This window comes from Rhipicephalus sanguineus, chromosome 11, assembly GCF_013339695.2.
Source record: "Rhipicephalus sanguineus isolate Rsan-2018 chromosome 11, BIME_Rsan_1.4, whole genome shotgun sequence".
NCBI classification, from domain to species: domain Eukaryota; kingdom Metazoa; phylum Arthropoda; class Arachnida; order Ixodida; family Ixodidae; genus Rhipicephalus; species Rhipicephalus sanguineus.
This window is the reverse complement of record NC_051186.1, coordinates 55837897-55856355: the sequence shown is the minus strand read 5'-3', so window position 1 is coordinate 55856355 and position 18459 is coordinate 55837897. Positions and strand designations below refer to the sequence as shown.

At 42.9% G+C, this 18459-nt stretch overlaps 1 protein-coding gene across 1 annotated transcript; it reads left to right on the top strand.

The window, feature by feature from the left end:
* The first annotated feature begins 15 nt into the window (after positions 1-15).
* Positions 16-15891, top strand: LOC119374489 (zinc transporter 6). Its single transcript, XM_037644598.2, has 13 exons — positions 16-204; positions 1314-1400; positions 3427-3511; positions 3616-3658; positions 4437-4502; positions 5192-5272; positions 6014-6049; positions 7853-7996; positions 8608-8727; positions 9501-9603; positions 9963-10079; positions 10987-11091; positions 14617-15891. The coding sequence occupies exons 1-13, from the start codon at positions 136-138 to the stop codon at positions 14749-14751; spliced, it is 1191 nt and encodes a 396-aa protein (XP_037500526.1). The 5' UTR covers positions 16-135; the 3' UTR covers positions 14752-15891.
* The last annotated feature ends 2568 nt before the right edge of the window (positions 15892-18459 follow it).

Genomic DNA, 18459 nt, shown 5'->3' with positions numbered 1-18459 from the left:
GAGCGCAAAGTAGTGATTACTCCGCGTACTACGTACAATAACACGCTTTGAAATACTCTAGGAAGCGCAGCGAAAATGCCGTAAGCAGCTGGGAGTTCGTCAAGTCCACCTGTGCGCAAGTGAGTCACCGTCGCAATGCAGAACGAGCTTTCGGACCTGAGGCAACGTGTCGCGCCAATGAACTCCAAAGATGAGCACTCGGCGGTAAGTTGAAAACAAGCAGCCTATGACGCGAAAGCTTGGCTGCCGCGATTGCGCATGCTACGTCAAAGTGATGCCGAGCTAGGAGCCAATCCCTGCACTACGATTAATTGTAGGCCCATCACGACCAATATGAAACTAGCCTGTAACCTGCGAAACAGATCGATTGATCTTTGTGAGGCACAACAAGCTAATGAAACCTTTACTTCTATGTTTTAAATGTGGCACAGCAATTATGGAATAAATGCAAAAGAATTGTGGACAAAAAGGCGACTTGCCGCAGGTAGGGACTGGACCTACAACCTTCCGACAATGCGACCGATGCTCTACCATTCGAGGTACAGCAGCGGCCACTTTCCCATCCACTGTATTAGGTATTTATGTTTTGTGTAATCATAGCCTTGGTGTAACCTTGGGAGAGTTGGTCAGCGCGTCATCCGAAGATTGTAGGTTTGGTCCCTACCTGCGGCAAGTTGATTTTTCATTCACTTTTTAATTCCTTCCCATTTATTTCATAATTACTATACTACATTTAAAATTGACAAATAGTGTGCCCTATAACCTCCTTGGCTTCATTCTCTGTTGGTTTCGTTAGCCTCTAAGCTGCGTTGTAGCACATAGTTTTCCGCACTCATCACTTGCACTACGAGAAATTGTAGGCGCATCACGACCAAAATGAAACGAGTCTGCACTTTGTGTTGTAGTGCATAGTTTCCCGCACTAATTAAAAATGTCGATAGCACATAAGTGAGCATGGCGTGTGGCGGCATTTTATTTATTTATTTTATTTAATTACAAAGCCCCCATAGGCGGCAGCAGGAGTATTGTGCGAGGGGAGATTATACAATATACAAATTCACACAAGTGCAAACATTAAAGCCTATGTATAAGCACGTTGTTATGGTAAATAAATACTACAGAATAACATTTTATAATTGTTAGCAGCAGCAAATGCGACATACAATTAATAAACAATGCAGAGATACTCATTTGTAAGGGTAAATCACATAACTTTAACAAATTTTACAACAGCTGGCAAAGAGCGTGAATATGATTTAATGGAAGGTAGAAGCAACTAGCAACAATTTACTCTAGCCTACGCTTTTCTTTAGGGCTTATTTCAACCCTTCAAAAAGCCGGCTCTCGGCTTCATCGGCACGATCCTCACGGAACTTCGGCCAGTGATGAAGGAGCCACCGGTAAGTATCTGCGGCATGTTGTCAGACGCAGACATACACATGTGATGTGACACAGGTGCTTATCTGGAGCGTTGTACGGGTGCCCCACGGTCCACTTTCATTCACGATTGAGTCCGACAGGAATCGACTTTCACGACTGCGATTGGCTTATTTTCATAAGATGCGCAAGAAAGTCGTTCACATCAAGAAATTCGATCCAGATCATGGCTTGATTGCAATCAAAAGGGCCTGTGCGACACCCATAATGTGATTCGGCCGCATTTCAATGTGGGTGGAAAGCGTTTTTAGGTTCACATTATGAATAACCACAGGTAGTGAAAATTAAGCAAGACACACTTAATACAACATGCCTCATAATTGGTTCATGGCTTTAACATGTAAAACAACCTAGTTTAGTCTAATCTTGTGTACATATCTATATTCTTTAGCACATAGGAGAGCTGTAGGCAGAAATTTGTTTTTTTGGGTGGGGGAGGGGGGTTAACCATCCTTTACTGTATGTTTGTGCATGTGTTTATTCGTGCTTGTGTACATATACACATACAAAATTTAAATACTTCGGGGCGTGGGGGGTTAAACCACGAACCCTTCCTGGCTACTCCAGTGGCATACACATCATTTCCCACTACCAATCTTACCAATTCCTTGTTTTACGCGAAATATATATATATGGGTCATTGCCTATAACCCTTCAAAGCCTTTAATAGTCAATTCTGTCCAAGCTTATTGCATACATACACAATTATGAAAATGGTGTGCTGGTAAAAAATCTGCAGTGATGCAAAACATACTGTGGTCCCACTCAGGCTCTCAATACAGAACAGAAGAATCTCTGTCTAATCTGGTTATGTGAACAAAGCGAATGCTGGCATAGATCCCAGAACACTTCAGCACCAGTTATTTCGCTGAAATATGCGAGACATATGTACATTCTAGTGCGACTGGAAGTGCGAGACAATGCAACTTCCCTGCATGACTAAAGGCTTTGCTCGCCACTTTTGATGTGATAGTGGCGAGAGTGGCGTGTTATCGCATAATGATAAGACATAAGGTGTGCTTATACACTAGTCAAGGACCTACGTCGCCATTCACTTCGTCCACATAATCTGATAGGCAAAAAGTCATCACGGAACCGGCAACAACAATTGAGAAAGTTCCACAGGATATAGGCATGTCTTGTGCAGAGTGAGAACTTTTTTAGATTAATCACTTGGTGAAAAACAGTTGCCGGTAAAACAAACGCTGCATTTGTCACCTGCAGTAGTGGCCTAGTGGCTACGGTGTTCACAAAGGTGCAGGCTCGACTCCCGATCACAGTGGCCACATTTCAATGGGTTGAGATGAAAAAAAATGCCTATGTATGGTGCTCACGGATTGAAATGTGACCATTTAGGCTAAAGAATGCACATACTTCCGTTCCCATGGTTTTCAGTTTGTGTTATATCGGCATAATTTCGACTCTCAGCGCTTACATCAGTGCCAGCGCTACCTTTAACAGCCAGATTCATAGCGATATAGTGTGGTTATCTTGAGCAGTTGTGCATACCAGCTGCCATACTAAAAGTTTTGATGTAGCATTTCAATCCATGAGCACTATGCTTAGATTTAGGTGCACATTATTGGAGCCCCGCTTAGTCATAATTAATATGGAGCCCCACACTACTGGATTTCTTTTGTTGTTTTTTTTTGTTTAATGTACATTTGTCAATGTTTATGTTGTCTTTGCTGCACTTTCCTTTGTGGGCTGGCACAGTGCATATCTTTGGCTTATATGCCTTGCTTTTATATGGCCCGCATAACATACATTAACGAAACTTGTATGCGTGAAAAGTTCATTCATTCTTCTTTTTGTTTATGTGTTACAATAAATATTAGCTGCAGTAGTTCCTTCAACAAAAAAGATCTGGTGCAACCTACAAAAAACACCTATTTTCCTCGCTGTACGGAAAGAGTTGAAATGTACTCTGATGATGGTGCCTTTCAATTTTGACTTTGCACTGAAAGATGCAATGCGTTTTTCATATAGGCAAAGAAGGTCATATGGTTGATGGCAGGAAACATCATATGTAGCTCAGTCCTCTCGTATTGGAGTCGATCTTCTGGGAGTTTAGGTGAGATGTGTTGATTGTAGTACTGCATGTTTTGGTTTCACATCATGAAAAACAATATTTTCCTTAAGTCCTAATGTTGTCTTAATATTATGTTTTTGTTACAGCACTCAATGCGTTTACACAGCTGACACTGTTTGACCTGCTCTGGTAAGCATCGCTTGTTGGTTTTGTCTAATAGCCATTACTGTTTCGACAAGGACTAGTTACGTTTGTCTAAAACTTAGTGAAAGTGATTTTTTTCTGACATCAATGTAGGTAAATTTTTTGCTTTGGAGTGATCTATTAATACTTTAGCTTTGTTAAGTTATCAAGGCTCTAGAATGGGGTGGTTATTAACCAATAAATGGCTAGAGGTGCCGTGCTAGAGCAAAATAGTGACAATCAAACAGGTTCTTTTCCTTTGTTGAACTTGACCTTGAGTAAATTGTTTAGACATGCTGGAATACGGAATACAGTGCAAGAAATGAAGGCAAAGACACATACAATTACAGTGCAAGCACCGACTGCCGCAAAATTTTATTCCTGGGAGTAAAGGCTCTTTGACGTGTATTAAAATGAATATTTATGAGTCACTGACACGTTCAAGCCAAAACAGTAAGCGGGGCCACTATTGGCCCATTGTTGTGTTGGCATGGCCCAGTGCAACACAAGTGTGGCTTCACGTTTGATGATCATTGATTTTAATTGCTGCACTTGTAGAGTCTACTCAGTGGGGCTCAGCTTCGCATAACTTGAAATATATCAATATTTTAAGTTGGTTGCTTTTATTCAGCTGCAGCTAAGGTCTCATGGCAGTGGTTAAACATCCCACCAAATTGCATTGACTGGCATATTTGCATATGAATGTGTGCAAAGGAAAAAAATGGTTTGTGGCAGCAGCGCAGTGCTCTTAAGAAATGTCCCCCCTCCCCTTTGCTCTTTATAGCTTAGGGAATTGCTTACTGGGCATGTGGGTGTCTCAGCAGAAGCCTGGGCCAACCTATAGCTTTGGGTAAGTTTTTTTTTTTCTTCATTGAGATGTTCATTAATTTATGAGGCTGCAAAGTTCATTCTTTTTCATATTATCATCCTCATTGCAAAATAAGTTGCTGTTAATTAGCATCACTGTATTCTGATCTGCTTACTAGCAGATAAGCACAACAGCCTTTGAGCGTTTACTATAGTTTTCTACGCAGTGTTAGTTATGTTGCAGATACGATTGAGGAAATTGGAACAAATAAGATACAATGCAGAATCTGTGACTGTATATGAAAGAAATGCAGCAAGTGATAAAGATTAGACATTACTGAACAAAGTGTTCAGATGTTTTGTACTGCTGACAAAAAGCACAATATGTATATGTGCCAATGTTGTGATAAAGGGGATATATGTGTACATAACAGCATATAGTAGGACTAGCTGATGTCATGAGCTTGCATGACCACAAGAAGGTTGATGAGTATTCGGAGCATCTATGCTTTGAAATTAGCGCAGACATAAAAGTTGCGTTTTTTTGGCCTAGAGTGTCACAGTGCAAAAGCTAAGAAAACTGAATATTTAATTCAAAATGTGATGAACAAGAAGCCAAAGTTTAAGTTAGTGCAACCCGCATTGGTTGAGTCACATTATTTTGTGTTTTAGGTATTTGGTAGTGACAACATAGACAGTGTGAATTTCACACCATTCCTTCTTTCAATCCAGGTACAGAAGATGGGAAGTCCTAGCCATTTTGGCCAGCACGATATTGTCACAGCTTGGCTCGTTCTTAGTTTTGAAGGAAAGGTAAGCACTCGGAAACTAAACCTTGGGCAATGTTGTGCCTAACAATTGCTACAGTGCACCCTACAGTTAACTGTTGTGGGCAGCACTCATTGTTTTCGTCAGTTAATGGCAGTTATATCGGCATATTTGTATCAAGACCACTAATTGACTGCGCATTGGAGTCACACGAACAAGAAACGCAGTCTAGTTTGCCATTTCAATCCTCCAAAAACGTTGAGTGAGGAGTGCCGCACTAGAGCAATCAAATTTGGGTAGGCTTGGGAACCACTTCATGAAATACTGCAAATATGAAATATCGGTTCTCAAACGCAGCTCAGTGGAAAGAGCAAAATAACGACATGTATTAGTGAACCCTAAGTGGCAGATGTCATTTGGACATAAAAAGTAAGTTGTGCATGCGCAGTCACTTAACATGAACGGTGGAAAAAACGAAAGCAGGTTGGAATGAATATGACATAGGTACTTACTACTAACTTATTTACTTAGGTAATGTGAGAAACTGAGTTTAGGAAAATGAATAACAGCACAAGGCACAAGAGGAACAAACGAAGTGCTTTGTTTGTCCCCACGTCTTGTGCCTCGTTGTTGCTTGGTATTTTTTTTTAAGTATCACGTATCAACTTGCCCAAGTTTGCACTCCGCCGAGAAGCTGAGTGCTTGTAATTTATAAACACTGTTAAACTATATAGTAGGTTGGCTGATGCACACAGCAGATAAAATATTGACTTTTCTTTTTTTCAGCCTGGAGAGGCTGCTGGACCCAATTGCTGTTCACAAGTGAGGACTCACTGCTGTTCACATTACACATTTCTTTTTTCTTACAGGTCTTGCAGTTACTGGAGATTTTCCTTTGCACAAATATTACTTACCATCGCAGAGTGCATTATGCTAAGCTGCCTGCTCCTCAAAGGTCTAAAATTCATTTTTGCCATTGTTACATGCAGCTATTCAAATGCTCTGTCAATTAATAAACGGCAACATTCCTTAGTTGTCCAGTTACTGGATAATCATTACAATGGCCTTCTTGTTGACCAAGTGACAGAATTTAATGTTATTATTTAGTTGTTTAGTATTAGCTGTCTACATACATAACGGTACTGCATACAGTGGACTTTTGGATATAACCAACCATATTCCAACCTTACTTTGCTCATCCTGTATTATTAATGCAAATGAACTTAGCTTTCAAGGACCGTGCTACAATGGACCGTTGACTACTGCATATCATCCGTGCAGTTTGTTAAAGTTAGCAAAAATGTTTTTAACTTGCGATCTTTAGTGGCATGTTGACCGTAAACGGAAGACGCATCAGTGCTTTGATGACATTTTGGCGGTGGCTCCAATCTCTAATAGTACTCATACTGAGCAACTCGAAAATCTAGGAAAAAATTGAAATTTTTCATCAGTGTATGGGAGTTTACTGCAATGAGAGTGGACGTTTTCTTATTCTTTCACAAAACCCATTGAGTAAGGAGGGTCTTGCAAATCTAGAATCTAGAATCTAAATCTAGAAGTCCATGTAATTAGGCTCAGGTGCACTTTAAAGAACCACAGGCGGTCGAAATTTCCAGAGCCCTCCACTACGCCTTATTTCATAATCATATTGTGGAATGTGTGTTCACACATTTAATGTCAAGTGGTAGGTTCACCTTAATGTTCTATTCTAATAAAGGCCCATGATCGTAAGGATCTATGAGAGCAGAGTTCTCATGGAAAAATGTATTGGTACAAACCACTTCATTGTTTCACTTTAGTAACCCTTTAAAAAGAGTTCAGAGTAATGTAAGGGTATTGATGCAAGAATACAGTGCAGTAAGTCATAAACATTCGGAAAAAAAAAGCAGCAGATCCAACGCGCTCTCTTTAAATCTACATACATCGAAACTGCTTCACATTACTTGTCTTTCTGCCGGTGTTGAGATGCGTACAACGTGACATCTTTCTGAGCTCGTTCTACCCATATTTCATAACAGGACACGATGTCCACGATGTCCATGATGTTGGCAATCATTTCAGATTGAATTTGTCTCCCAGTCCTTTTATAGCTTGTCTGTCACCGAAAGGGAAGTGTATACCAGATGGACGTTAAGTACAGACCAGACGTGGAAACTGGTGAGCCGGAACTCACTTGGCCGACTGGTAGTGGCATTGTGGAAGTTAGCTACGATCACGTTGGATTCGCAGCTACTTATTTTGAGTGTCGGCTAGACAGCAGCACCCAGCGGCTGCAGCAGCCATGGTCAGCAAAACCTGGAGAGATTCACAAACGAAACTTTGCTTTAATGTGCCTGCTATGTTGGGACCAAATAAAGTCCGGATATTGTGGTCATGACCTCTCACGGTGGTCTGTTAATTATGGTGCTCGACTTCTGACCCAAAGGTCGCTGCGGCTGCATTTTGATGCAGGCAAAAATGCTAGAAGTCCATGTAATTAGGCTCACGTGCACGTTAAAGAACCACAGGCGGTCGAATTTTCCAGAACCCTCGTCTACCCTGTATCTCATAATCATATCGTGGTTTTGAGATGTAAAGCCCCCAAAATTATTATTATTGCGGTGATGTATTGTTTGCTGTGTGCAGTGGTCGCCTGCTGCCAGGTGTGGTGCTGGGTCTCTGCTGGCACTTGCTGGTCCAGCTAAGCGTCCAGCAGCCATCATTGGCCAGTGTCCTGCAGGCGTCCAGTTCCAGTTGGCTCCAGGAGCATTTGTCTGACATCAGTCGCAGGTGATTATGTAGTAGTGAGAAAAAGAGAACAGTATATTGCCAGACGTTGTCTACAAGGCCTTGCAAGCACAGAAGTCTGAAGCTCGACATTTTCATGGAGCCAGGCACTGCACGAGTATATTTAGCTGTTATATTTTCAGCTACATTGTAATTCCTGGACTCTATCGGAATATGCTTTCAACCCTAACTTTCAAATGCTGATATTTTTCCTTCAGCAATCAGAGAGTGAAGCTGATTGGATAACACTATTACTGATGGGTTCTCACTTTACAGGTTTTATCAGATAGCTCAATTGCGATGCAGAGGGCGTGCTTTATAGTTATTTGTGGATTGGCCCATTTGCTGTGTCTTTCTGCTTTCAGAACATTTTGTAAAAAACAAATATTGCTCTTCCATTACACTTCCTCTGTATGTGTACACAGATGCTATAACAGTACTGATGTACTATTGTGGTTACATATGTGTCATCACTGCATTGCAGTTCCCTGTAAAATATGACGAGTGATCCGCAGGGCTTCAAAAAGTTGTGCCACAGGGAATGTCTGTGTACTGTCACCTGGCTTTTGGTGAAAGAGTGCGTCTTGCCACAAGCCCTATGTTGTTGGGTGCAGTGTGTGCAGTGTGGTGCCAGGGCTTTCTGGACTGCTGTTGCCACGTCTGAATCCCATTCTTCTCCTGGGCTGGGCCGAGGCATGCCTCCTGCTCCTTTGCCACACACTGCTGCTTTCCTAGTAAGTAGGCAAAAAGTGCCATTGCGATTTATCAGCAGTACTAACTTGTGGGGAACAAACTTTGAGGTTAACAAAGAAGCTTGAGAAGAAGTTAAGGTCGGACCGTGCAGCAAACGATAGAATGTAAAATGTTAGCAATAACATTAAGAGAAAAGAACGCAACAGCGTGTTGATGATAGAAAAGCGTGGGTCACTGATTTTCCTGTTGGCATGACCATCCACTCTTATACGTATTGGTTTCAGGTGCTGTAAGTTACATAGCCTTCAGTGCTGGTTCGTTAATGCCGTTGTAAAATGTACATGAATGTAAAACGTCAGTGTAGTCGTTGTGCCTGGCAATCCCAGTATATGTGCACAACTGCTCAATTTACACAAACACACTGATTCACCTCTTAACGCTTGGTGTCAAAGCAAAAAATACGGCATAGGCTGCTGCTCATTGACTGCTTCGTATGACAGTGATTCCCGCAGTGCATGGGATCTGCCGTATTTCTTTTGTGCTTTCTGTGTGTACATATTGAAGAACATAAGTGCAATGAAGTGGAGCTGACCTTGCCATGTAATACGCTGGGTACAACGGTTCCTAGGGAAGAGATTAAACTGTATTCTGAATTGGTGATGTCGCCATATTGTCGCTTTCAGCGCTCATTTGCATACGCCTTGTTGCAAAAGGAGCTCATTTGCATACGCCTTGTTGATTTTTTATTGTTTTATCAAATTTCGAAACAAATTTTAAAATGTCGCTTGAATTATACTTATTTGTTGTGATGCAGTGGCTGGCAACATGCGGACACCGTGACAGCTGTTCTTCTTGCCATTATGTGCTGTGCTACAATGTTACCTGTGAGCATCCACTGCGCCTGTGTTTTGCTTCAGGTGAGTAGCAGTGGCTCGTCCTTACTGCTTAGGTCTTGCAAATTAAACAGTGAATTGAGGGTGTCATGATTAAAAATCTTGTCTTCACACCATCGGCAGTTGCAAGAGTTCTTCTGTATATTGTTTGTGGAGTTGACTGCAGTTAGCTGAATGGATAGCTGAAGTGGCAAACAGTTTTGCTAAAATAAAATTTTTTGGAAGCAGAGCTTCTGGAATGGAGACAAATCTGAGCACCTTGGTATGTTATTGATAGTCTCTGACGTGATATTGGTGCCAAACCAGCTGCTTAATGTCTGCCTATTGGCATTCCAGTCATTAAATTGAAGATCAAGCCAGTGATTGGTGCTCTGTATGTGCAGACGACGCCACGTCACTTGCTAGGCCAGCTGGACAAGTGTCTTCGGGAGGCGTCTACATTGGACGGTGTGCTGGAGTTCAGACACGAGCTGTTTTGGACACTTGCCTTTGGCACACTGGTTAGTAGCTGAAGGATCGTTTTGTGAGCACTATTTCCTTGCTCGTTTTGTTGAGCAACTTCGAAATATTTGTGAACAGTGGCGTTGCAAATAGTTCAGCCATCACACCAGTGACATTCTGTTCGTGGATTTATACAATCTTCATGCATGCAGTTTCAAAAGTTTTTGGGGTGTTTTGTTATGCCTTTTGTAATCTTGGCTCCAGCGTTCCAAGAATTTTTCATCTCTACTCAATGCTGCTTACAGTGAGCAACCGTCCTCATGAATTCACTTAACTTTCAGGTGCTGAATCTGTTTTGTTATTCTTTACAGTTTCTTTTCTTTATTTAGTTCTTATTAACGATTTTTTGCAACTCTCTCAATTTTGAACACTATGTGAATTGTGGGGCTGCACAGCTCCGCACTTTGCTCAGCCAGGTGTGGTTGCATGAGCTTATTTCTAGAGGGATTAGCAAAGGGGCTTATATTTTTGTGTGTGCTGGTCCCACGACTCGGTTTGCGATGAAGTGTAGCAAAGGTCACTTCGCTCGCAGCAGCAACCGTATTTCCTTACGTCGGCTTTTTCTCCAGTTACGCCGAGTTGGATGCTATAGGAGTTAGCTGCTAGCCTTACTCTATATAACATTCCAGTTTGTTGCTGCCACATTCATTGCTTCGCCCTGGTGGCGAAACTGTTACTTTTCTTGAGTTTGTGCCTTTTATTGCATGCATACGTGGGGTACAGGGGTTCCATGTGTCTTTGTCGAAATCCATAGATGTCCTTCGAGGGCAGAGACCAGGTGAAACGCTGCCTTTATACCTTGGCGACTGCTAATTAACCCTTTTGTTACAGTTTATGCTCTGGGCGTTGAATGAATGAAGAGCTGCGAGATTGAACTTGCCGCTCGGCATGTTCTCTGTTTTGCAGGCTGGCTCGGTACACGTTCGTGTTCGGAGAGATGCAAATGAGCAGCTTGTTCTGGCACACATCGTGGATCGCCTCTCGGGCCTGGTGCCCGAGCTGACTGTCCAGGTTGGTGTTTCATGTAGTACAGTTAAAACTCGGTGTAACAAAACCTGATTTTACTAAGTTTCCAGTCTAATTAAGAAATTTGCATTCACAGGCAGGTAATCATAGGGTTCACTTTTGTCATAACCCGATTTAACGAAGCTAACTTGGTACCAAACCCAATATAATAAGTTTTTCCTAAAATAAATGGGTAAAAAAAAGCAGCATTTTCCTTCTAATTTTGACACAGACGGGTTTTTCTTCGAGCGCACACTCTAACGCTATCGTGTTAAAACATTCTGCTGCGCCCATGCATAAAACAACGTACTCAACAGTTGCTAGCGTTCTTACATACCAGATGGTGCTAAGGGCAGCGATGGTTGGTTACCTCTGTGAATGCTACAAGAACACTACGGTGATTGCATTTGTTATTTCATGCTTTATGCGAGAGATGGCATTAATAGTCTCCTTGCAACCTTGCTGTTCGGCTTGCACATTAACTGCATTCATTCTCCCTGTCAAGTAAAATGCCTTGGTAGCTTTTGGGTGAGCTCAGTTGCAGTCTTAGATTTCAAAGGACCGAAATATCTATTTCTCAGTATTATGAACTGCTCAATTTAACAAAATAATTGGAGTGTGGTCATCACTTTGTTAAATTTAGTTTTAACTGTAGGGCTTTAGTACACGTTTCTCCTTTGTTTGTGGTCACGGAAACCATTACAGGGCACATAAATGGCACGAATGACAAGGGCGAAAGAAACGTACAACGGGACTCAGCGCCAGACCTGTCGCATGTGTTTCTTACATCCTCATTTTTGGCCCTGTTTATGGCATAAATTGGCTTATTGTCTGGCCACTCTAGGCTAAGAAAAACTGAAACTGACGAAGTGTCCTGTCATTTTCGTTGTTGCTGTAGTGGACACGAAAACTTCACGAACAGTGTGCGAATGTGAATTACTGCTGTATCTGGGTGAAAAGCCTTTGCTTGATTCTGTAGCTGAATTAAAAACGATGCGACAGAGTACATGGAAATGAACGGTAGTGTGGCTGCACTGCATTGTTTGGTTTTCGTGAACAGCAAGCGAACTGGCACAACCATGGTTAGTGCAACCATAGAGTTTCCTACAATATTTACTAGAGGGAACTCTTGACGCTAGTGTCTATGGGAGCTACAATGCATGGCGCTTCAGCCAGCATGGGAATGATGGGCAGTGCACGGATTTGCCTAAGTTTCATTCTTTCGGCTCCGTTTGGCCCCGTGTCACCTGCAGACGCTTTGTTGCGAGTGAAGTTCAGCAAACAGCAGTTCTACTTCACCACCTTGACCTTTTGGGCTCACAAATTCAAATCAGCTCACAAAGTTCACAACGATTCATTCTTTTATCCAAAACAAACGCCAAAACACAACAATAAACAAAACCACAAATTCATTCGAAGCCACAAGCATGAAGATTAGGCAAATCTGTGTACTACCCATAATTTTCATAATGGATGAACAATCGCAGCGCCAGAGTTCCCTCTAGTAAATATTGTAGGAAACTCTACGAGTGCAACTACACTCACACTTCAATATAACAAAGTCACAAAAGTGACTTGGTTATATCTGAAAATTTGTTATAAATGTAGCATTCATAACACTATATCTATGACGAGACCACTCTCCATTTACTTCGCTATAATTGATAATTTCTTATATCGATGCTTGACTACAGTCGAACTCCGCTACAACGAATTACGCTTCAACGAAATTTCCGGTACAGCGAAAAATTCTCGGTTCCCCGTCAACAGTCCATAGGAGTCAATGCATAAATATGCTCGCCACAACGAACACTTTTTCTGCTGCCGTTCCGCTTCAACGAAATTTGGTGATGCCATTCGGGGCTCAAAAATTTAATTTACTGTGCTATAAACACAATCTCGGACATTTGAATGCATTTTAGAACATAAAGATACGAATTCAAAGTCTGAATCGCGTGTTGGAACCACCAGAAACCGCCACTGTTGACTGAGCATGGGGGCCGCCATTGCTTGATAGCGACGGCGATCAGACTGCCCTGCTTTCGCAACTGGCTGTTGCTTCTGAGTCGCAGACAATCCGAAGCCAAAGCTCAGTTGTCAACACTGGGGTGCAATCGCGAAACGATAGCTTTTCCGATGCCTTTCCAATACTTTTCGTGCTTTTTGCGCTTCGCTAGTGGTCAGAGCAACGGCACATCCGCCACATCCGCGTTCTCAACGCGAGCAGCCCTGGGGTGCAGTCGCGGAATGGTGCCTTTTTCAATGCCAATGCTTTTCGCGCTTGGCCAGTGCGACCGGTGATCGGAGCAACAATTCGTCCACGTTATCAACGGGATCAGCCAGCCGCGAGTGGTGGATAAGAATAGCATAGAATAAGGCGTAAGTCATCGCTCCACGATAGCACGCCTGCATGCCGCCGCTGTCAGCGATTAGCTAGCGTTAGCGTGTTGGTGCAACTGTGCAGTTCGTGTTGCGCGCCCATGCTTGTTTGATTCGTTCGCGGAAGCCGTTGTTTCTGCGTGCTTTTCAATGTGGCGTCGCTATGCTTATATGAGAATCGCGTCGTAACGCTGCTGGGGACGCAAAGGAAGCAGCAGACACTTTTTGAATATTGGAAATAAAAGTTTCACTGTTCTACTAGCTCAGGTCAGCCATATTTTTTTCGATTTCACTACAACGAAATGTTCGCTTCAACGAACATTTTTCCGAGCACCGTCACTTTCGTTGTAGCGGGGTTTGACTGTATTTGCTTTTATGGGTTATTTACTACAACTGCTATGCCAGTCATTGCATCATCACGGTACGACGATGGAGCACACTGTGTGGTGGGTTCGCTTTGCTTTATTTCATTCCCGAAGGCTGCCTGTGTGTGTCGCATCCATTCCCTATGAATCGCAAATGGCGATGCACCGTTTTTGTGAACGCTCGTTTCAAAGAAAAGTTGCTTTGTCCCCCAAAGATAGTTGCGAAAGAGCTGCTTCACGTCCTTGTTGCGTGTCCAAGACTTGGGTCCTCGAGTGGCGCAAACAAAGGTAGATGTTCATCTTGAGTACCTTGAGTCCTCTCGTTCTTTGATATTTAGTGAATAACAGCAGACTCTCATTAAATGGAACCTAAAGGGACCTAGAAAATATGTTCCATTTAACAGGAGTTCCGTTTGTCGAGAGATGAACAGGGGTGCGGAACACGAGCCCCAAACCAATCGTATACACTATTTTACGGATGGGTTTTGGTGCCTCCATATTGGGCTGTTGGCTTTGCCATTTAGTATCTTTAACAGCCAAACGAACAGTGCTACGGTAGACGCACGCATGTGAAAATGATTGGGTTTTCATGAGCTTATCAATTCATATCGCGAATTCAAAAATAAGAAAACATTCGTTTAACAGGCCAAGGTGATGGCATCTGTACGTACATAAAAGCGTCTATAAGAGGCAGTTGTTTCGTTTAAGCAGCTATTCCGTTCAAGAGATTCTCGTTTACTGAGAGTATATTGCACGTTGCGTCCTCGGTGTTTGCCTTTCTTTGCAGGTGTTCAAGGATGAATGGGCATGGAGCCGAGCAACTGCATTTCATCCATCACGAGACCAAGCAGCTGGGCTGGATAGACGCGAATCACTCGGTAGTCACTCCGCCCAGCACCTTTCTGCTCCGGCAAAAGTGTGATTTTGTGGGCTGTTAGATTCTGAAAAACGGTTGCAACGTGAAGTTGCTCTGCGGCGAAGCAAGAGAACTGCAACTGTCTGTTCCATTTCTGTGATATCGACGTACCATCAGCATATACTAAAACTTGACCAATAGAAAAAGGAAAGACACTTGATCAGAACTTATGTTGGACACAATTGTCGTTCGAACGTGAAGTGTAAGAACTCTGTACCTGGGCCGGAAAGCGTGGTTCATTCCTAAATGTGTGTTTTTGGAGCCTGAGTTATGTTGCTGTATGGTTGAACCTTGACGTGTTGAAAACGAATATAATGAATTATATGTCACAAATAAAGCTGGGTCGTTTTCCTCTGATAACAATGGGTAACCAGTTATTATATGGTTGTGACAAGCATTGAATCTAGCAGAGGTACTTTCATGTATGATGCAGCCGTTACATGTGAGGTACGACTATACAACTTCAGACAAATATGGAATCGCAAGGCTACATTTCAGTTTGTAGTTTTATCAGCGCATGTTTGTGCTGTTGAACGTGGCAGTGTCGTGTTGCCATGGTGCGTGTGCATACTGTCACCTATGTGTTAGATGCTGTACAGATGCACGACAGACTCGCAGTGTGTTTGGATGCAGTGATGACAAAGCCGTGTGAATGCAGTGTAATGTTACACTTGGTTGCGTTGTTGTCGAAGTCATGACGATGTTCTGCCTTGCACTGCTGCTGTGAACGTTGTGCACACAAGCACTAGCGTTCCTGCTGTATAGCTGTGCTCATGCACTGGTTTTAGTGGGACAGACCATAAACTTCAGTCTACTATAAACATTGACAACATTTCTTCAGTCCCAATGACCGTTGGAATTTATGTTGATCGTACATGTTCATGCAAGTTTCTGCAATTTGTTTTGTGCCAGTCTTGTGCCAAACATTGTGGCCCCATAGTATACAATAGCAATGTCTTTAATTTTTTTTTTTTTTTTCGTAACTGCTGTGAGTTTCTACTTAATGCTGGTATGTAACCTTGTGTGACGATGGAATTGTGTTCATTGTTAGCCTTTCAAATGATTGAAAAGGCTTGTAACATTGTGATGCTGCTGTGTCTGCTACTACTATGGGTGTTACGGTATTAAATGTTACTGGATAATGGATGTCTGCTACCGCTACCACCCGTTCCACATTTTGAGAGACTATCTTGTATATTATCAAAATATCACATGTGACAGAAGCGTTAGGGTTGTGTTTGCTTCAAGATTGGAGTCTGGTGAGGCATACAGCTACATATTGCTCCCAACAGGAACATAGCCAGGATTTTATTAAGAGGGGGAGTGTTTGAATGCCTCCATCTGTGTGTGTGTAGTATGCATACACACAATGGATGTGAAATAATTTTTGGAAATTTGGAAAGGGACAGGGGCGTAGCCAGAAATTTTTTTCGGGGAAGGTTCAACCATACTTTTATGTGCGTTCGTGCGTGCGTTTGTATGTGTGCGTGCCTATATACGCAAGCAAAACTGAAAAATTTCGGGGGGGGGTTTGAACCCCCCCAACCCCCCCCCTTGGCTACGCCCCTGGAAAGGGAACCTGCTCATTTTCACCCTAGGCTATGCCAATACACTTCTATATAAAGGCAGCCATTTTTTGTTGGGCCAACTGTTGCCTTCTTTATTTTTAGTGGACCAATGGTGAGTAGTGGGATTTACCAAATTTCTGTGGCACATACCCGTTAAGATGATGATAGTATTCTGCGCTCGACTCACAAGGAACGATTTGCTACGCAGCTTTGCTGTTAAAAGCCGCAAACAAGATTTTCACTATCAGAAGTCCTTAATGTACGGGCGCATGACCATGCAGGTTTTTGACGATGATGGTGACTGAGGACCCCTAGTAGGCCCGTAACCAAAAGGAGGAGGGGGGGGAGCTAGGGGCCAGGCCCCCCCCCCCCCCGTAATTTTAGTGATGTCCTTTTACCAAAAATAAATAATAAAAATAAGTGTTTTTCTCAAAAAGTCAAGGTTTTCAGCAAGTGCCCCTCCCCCCCGAAAAAAAATCCTGGCTACGGGCCTGACCCCCGGTGATGCATTCCGAGAACTGATTACGTCCCACCATCACCTCAGGAAAGCATGGGACCAAAGGTAGACAATTGTGAGCAGGTTTTCCTTTCTTTTTCATTTTTGCTTCCATTGCCAAGCTCGTTATCTTTCGGAATACATCAAGAGAAAGTTTGGGGGGGAGGGGTGGGGTCACTGCGACGATGCTTAAAGGCCAACTCCGGCGATTTTTTGGCCACGTCAAAGTAATGGTGCTTTTATGTTCCTGAGACGCTCCTGTTACGGGCCCGATAGCAGAAATACTCGGCAAATTGGAGAATAATTTTATAAATAAGCAAAAAAGCGCAACACCGAAACCCAACCGAGTGTACTGTCTACGTATGACGTAGACGTTGTTACGAACGAACCGGAAGTCGTGCAAGGCATGCCGGTAATGCCGGCGCGGAGTATGAAAACTGCGACAGCCGGGACGAGCAGGCGCACAGTGGAGAGGTGAGCACGCCGCGCATCAGCTGTAATGTCTGCGACTGACAGTGCCGCGTCTGATAATGACAGTGTCTCGGCCAGCACAGCAGACGCTCGCTGTAGCGGCCGAAGTTAGCGGTGCCCTCGGCTGCGTCACTTTCGCCGCCTTACCAATACTGACGTCACAGACGCAATGTTGCCAATAATTGTGGGAAGCCAGGAGGGCGTTTGCAGACAATCTTTAAAATTCATTTGCAAACAATCTGTGCATGTCTCAAGCCTGTAATTTGGCATAAATGACGGAAACGTGCAAAGGAACGTACCCAACGAATTTCAGAGATCCATCGACCTCGAAAAATCGCCGGAGTTGGCCTTTAACACCCCTTAATTGAGTACCCCGCACACGCCTATATGGCTACAACTCAAGGGCATTTTTATTGTGAAACTAACCGCTTTACAAGCAACGCAAGTAAATTTCCAGTGAGAAACTATAGTCGTTTGACAAGCAACTCAAGTGAATTCCCAGTGAGAAACTCTTCACCTGCTGATTAACGCTATAGTGAATTCCCAATGAAAAACTTCTCGCCTGACAAGCAAAGCTTAGTGTACCTGCATTGCAGACTGTATCCTGAACGGATTAACCAAAATAAACATTATTAAACTATAGCGCTGATTATTAAATCTAGTCGCATCAGCATTCCTTGGTATCAATATTACAGCGAAATTTTTAAAAAATCCGGCAGATCCCACGCACTGTGGGAATCGATGTAATGCGAAGCAAAGAGTTGCATACATCGCCGTGTTTCTCTTTGAGGAAAATTAAGTCATTCATATAATGACATGTTTGTAATGCATGCATGCATGTACAGTCTTGTATATCATGAAACGTATATTCTGGTATATACAATGCGTGAGCTGTAATTTATGTTAGTCACGCACTCATGTCATGCCATAACAATTTTGGTGTATATCTAGTTGACAAAACGGCTGGAAGCGCAACAAGACAACATCATGTAAATCATGCCGTACATGACATTCATGTTAAGATTTGCGTGTTCGGGCCCGTCATTTATGTTCATCATACAGTCATGTCACACAATACTAGTGTCGGTGTATATCAAGCTAGGGAGAGGGCCGCAAGCGCACCATGAGCGTGGCATGTAAATCATGCTGTACATAAAACGCGTGTCATGAGTGTAATGT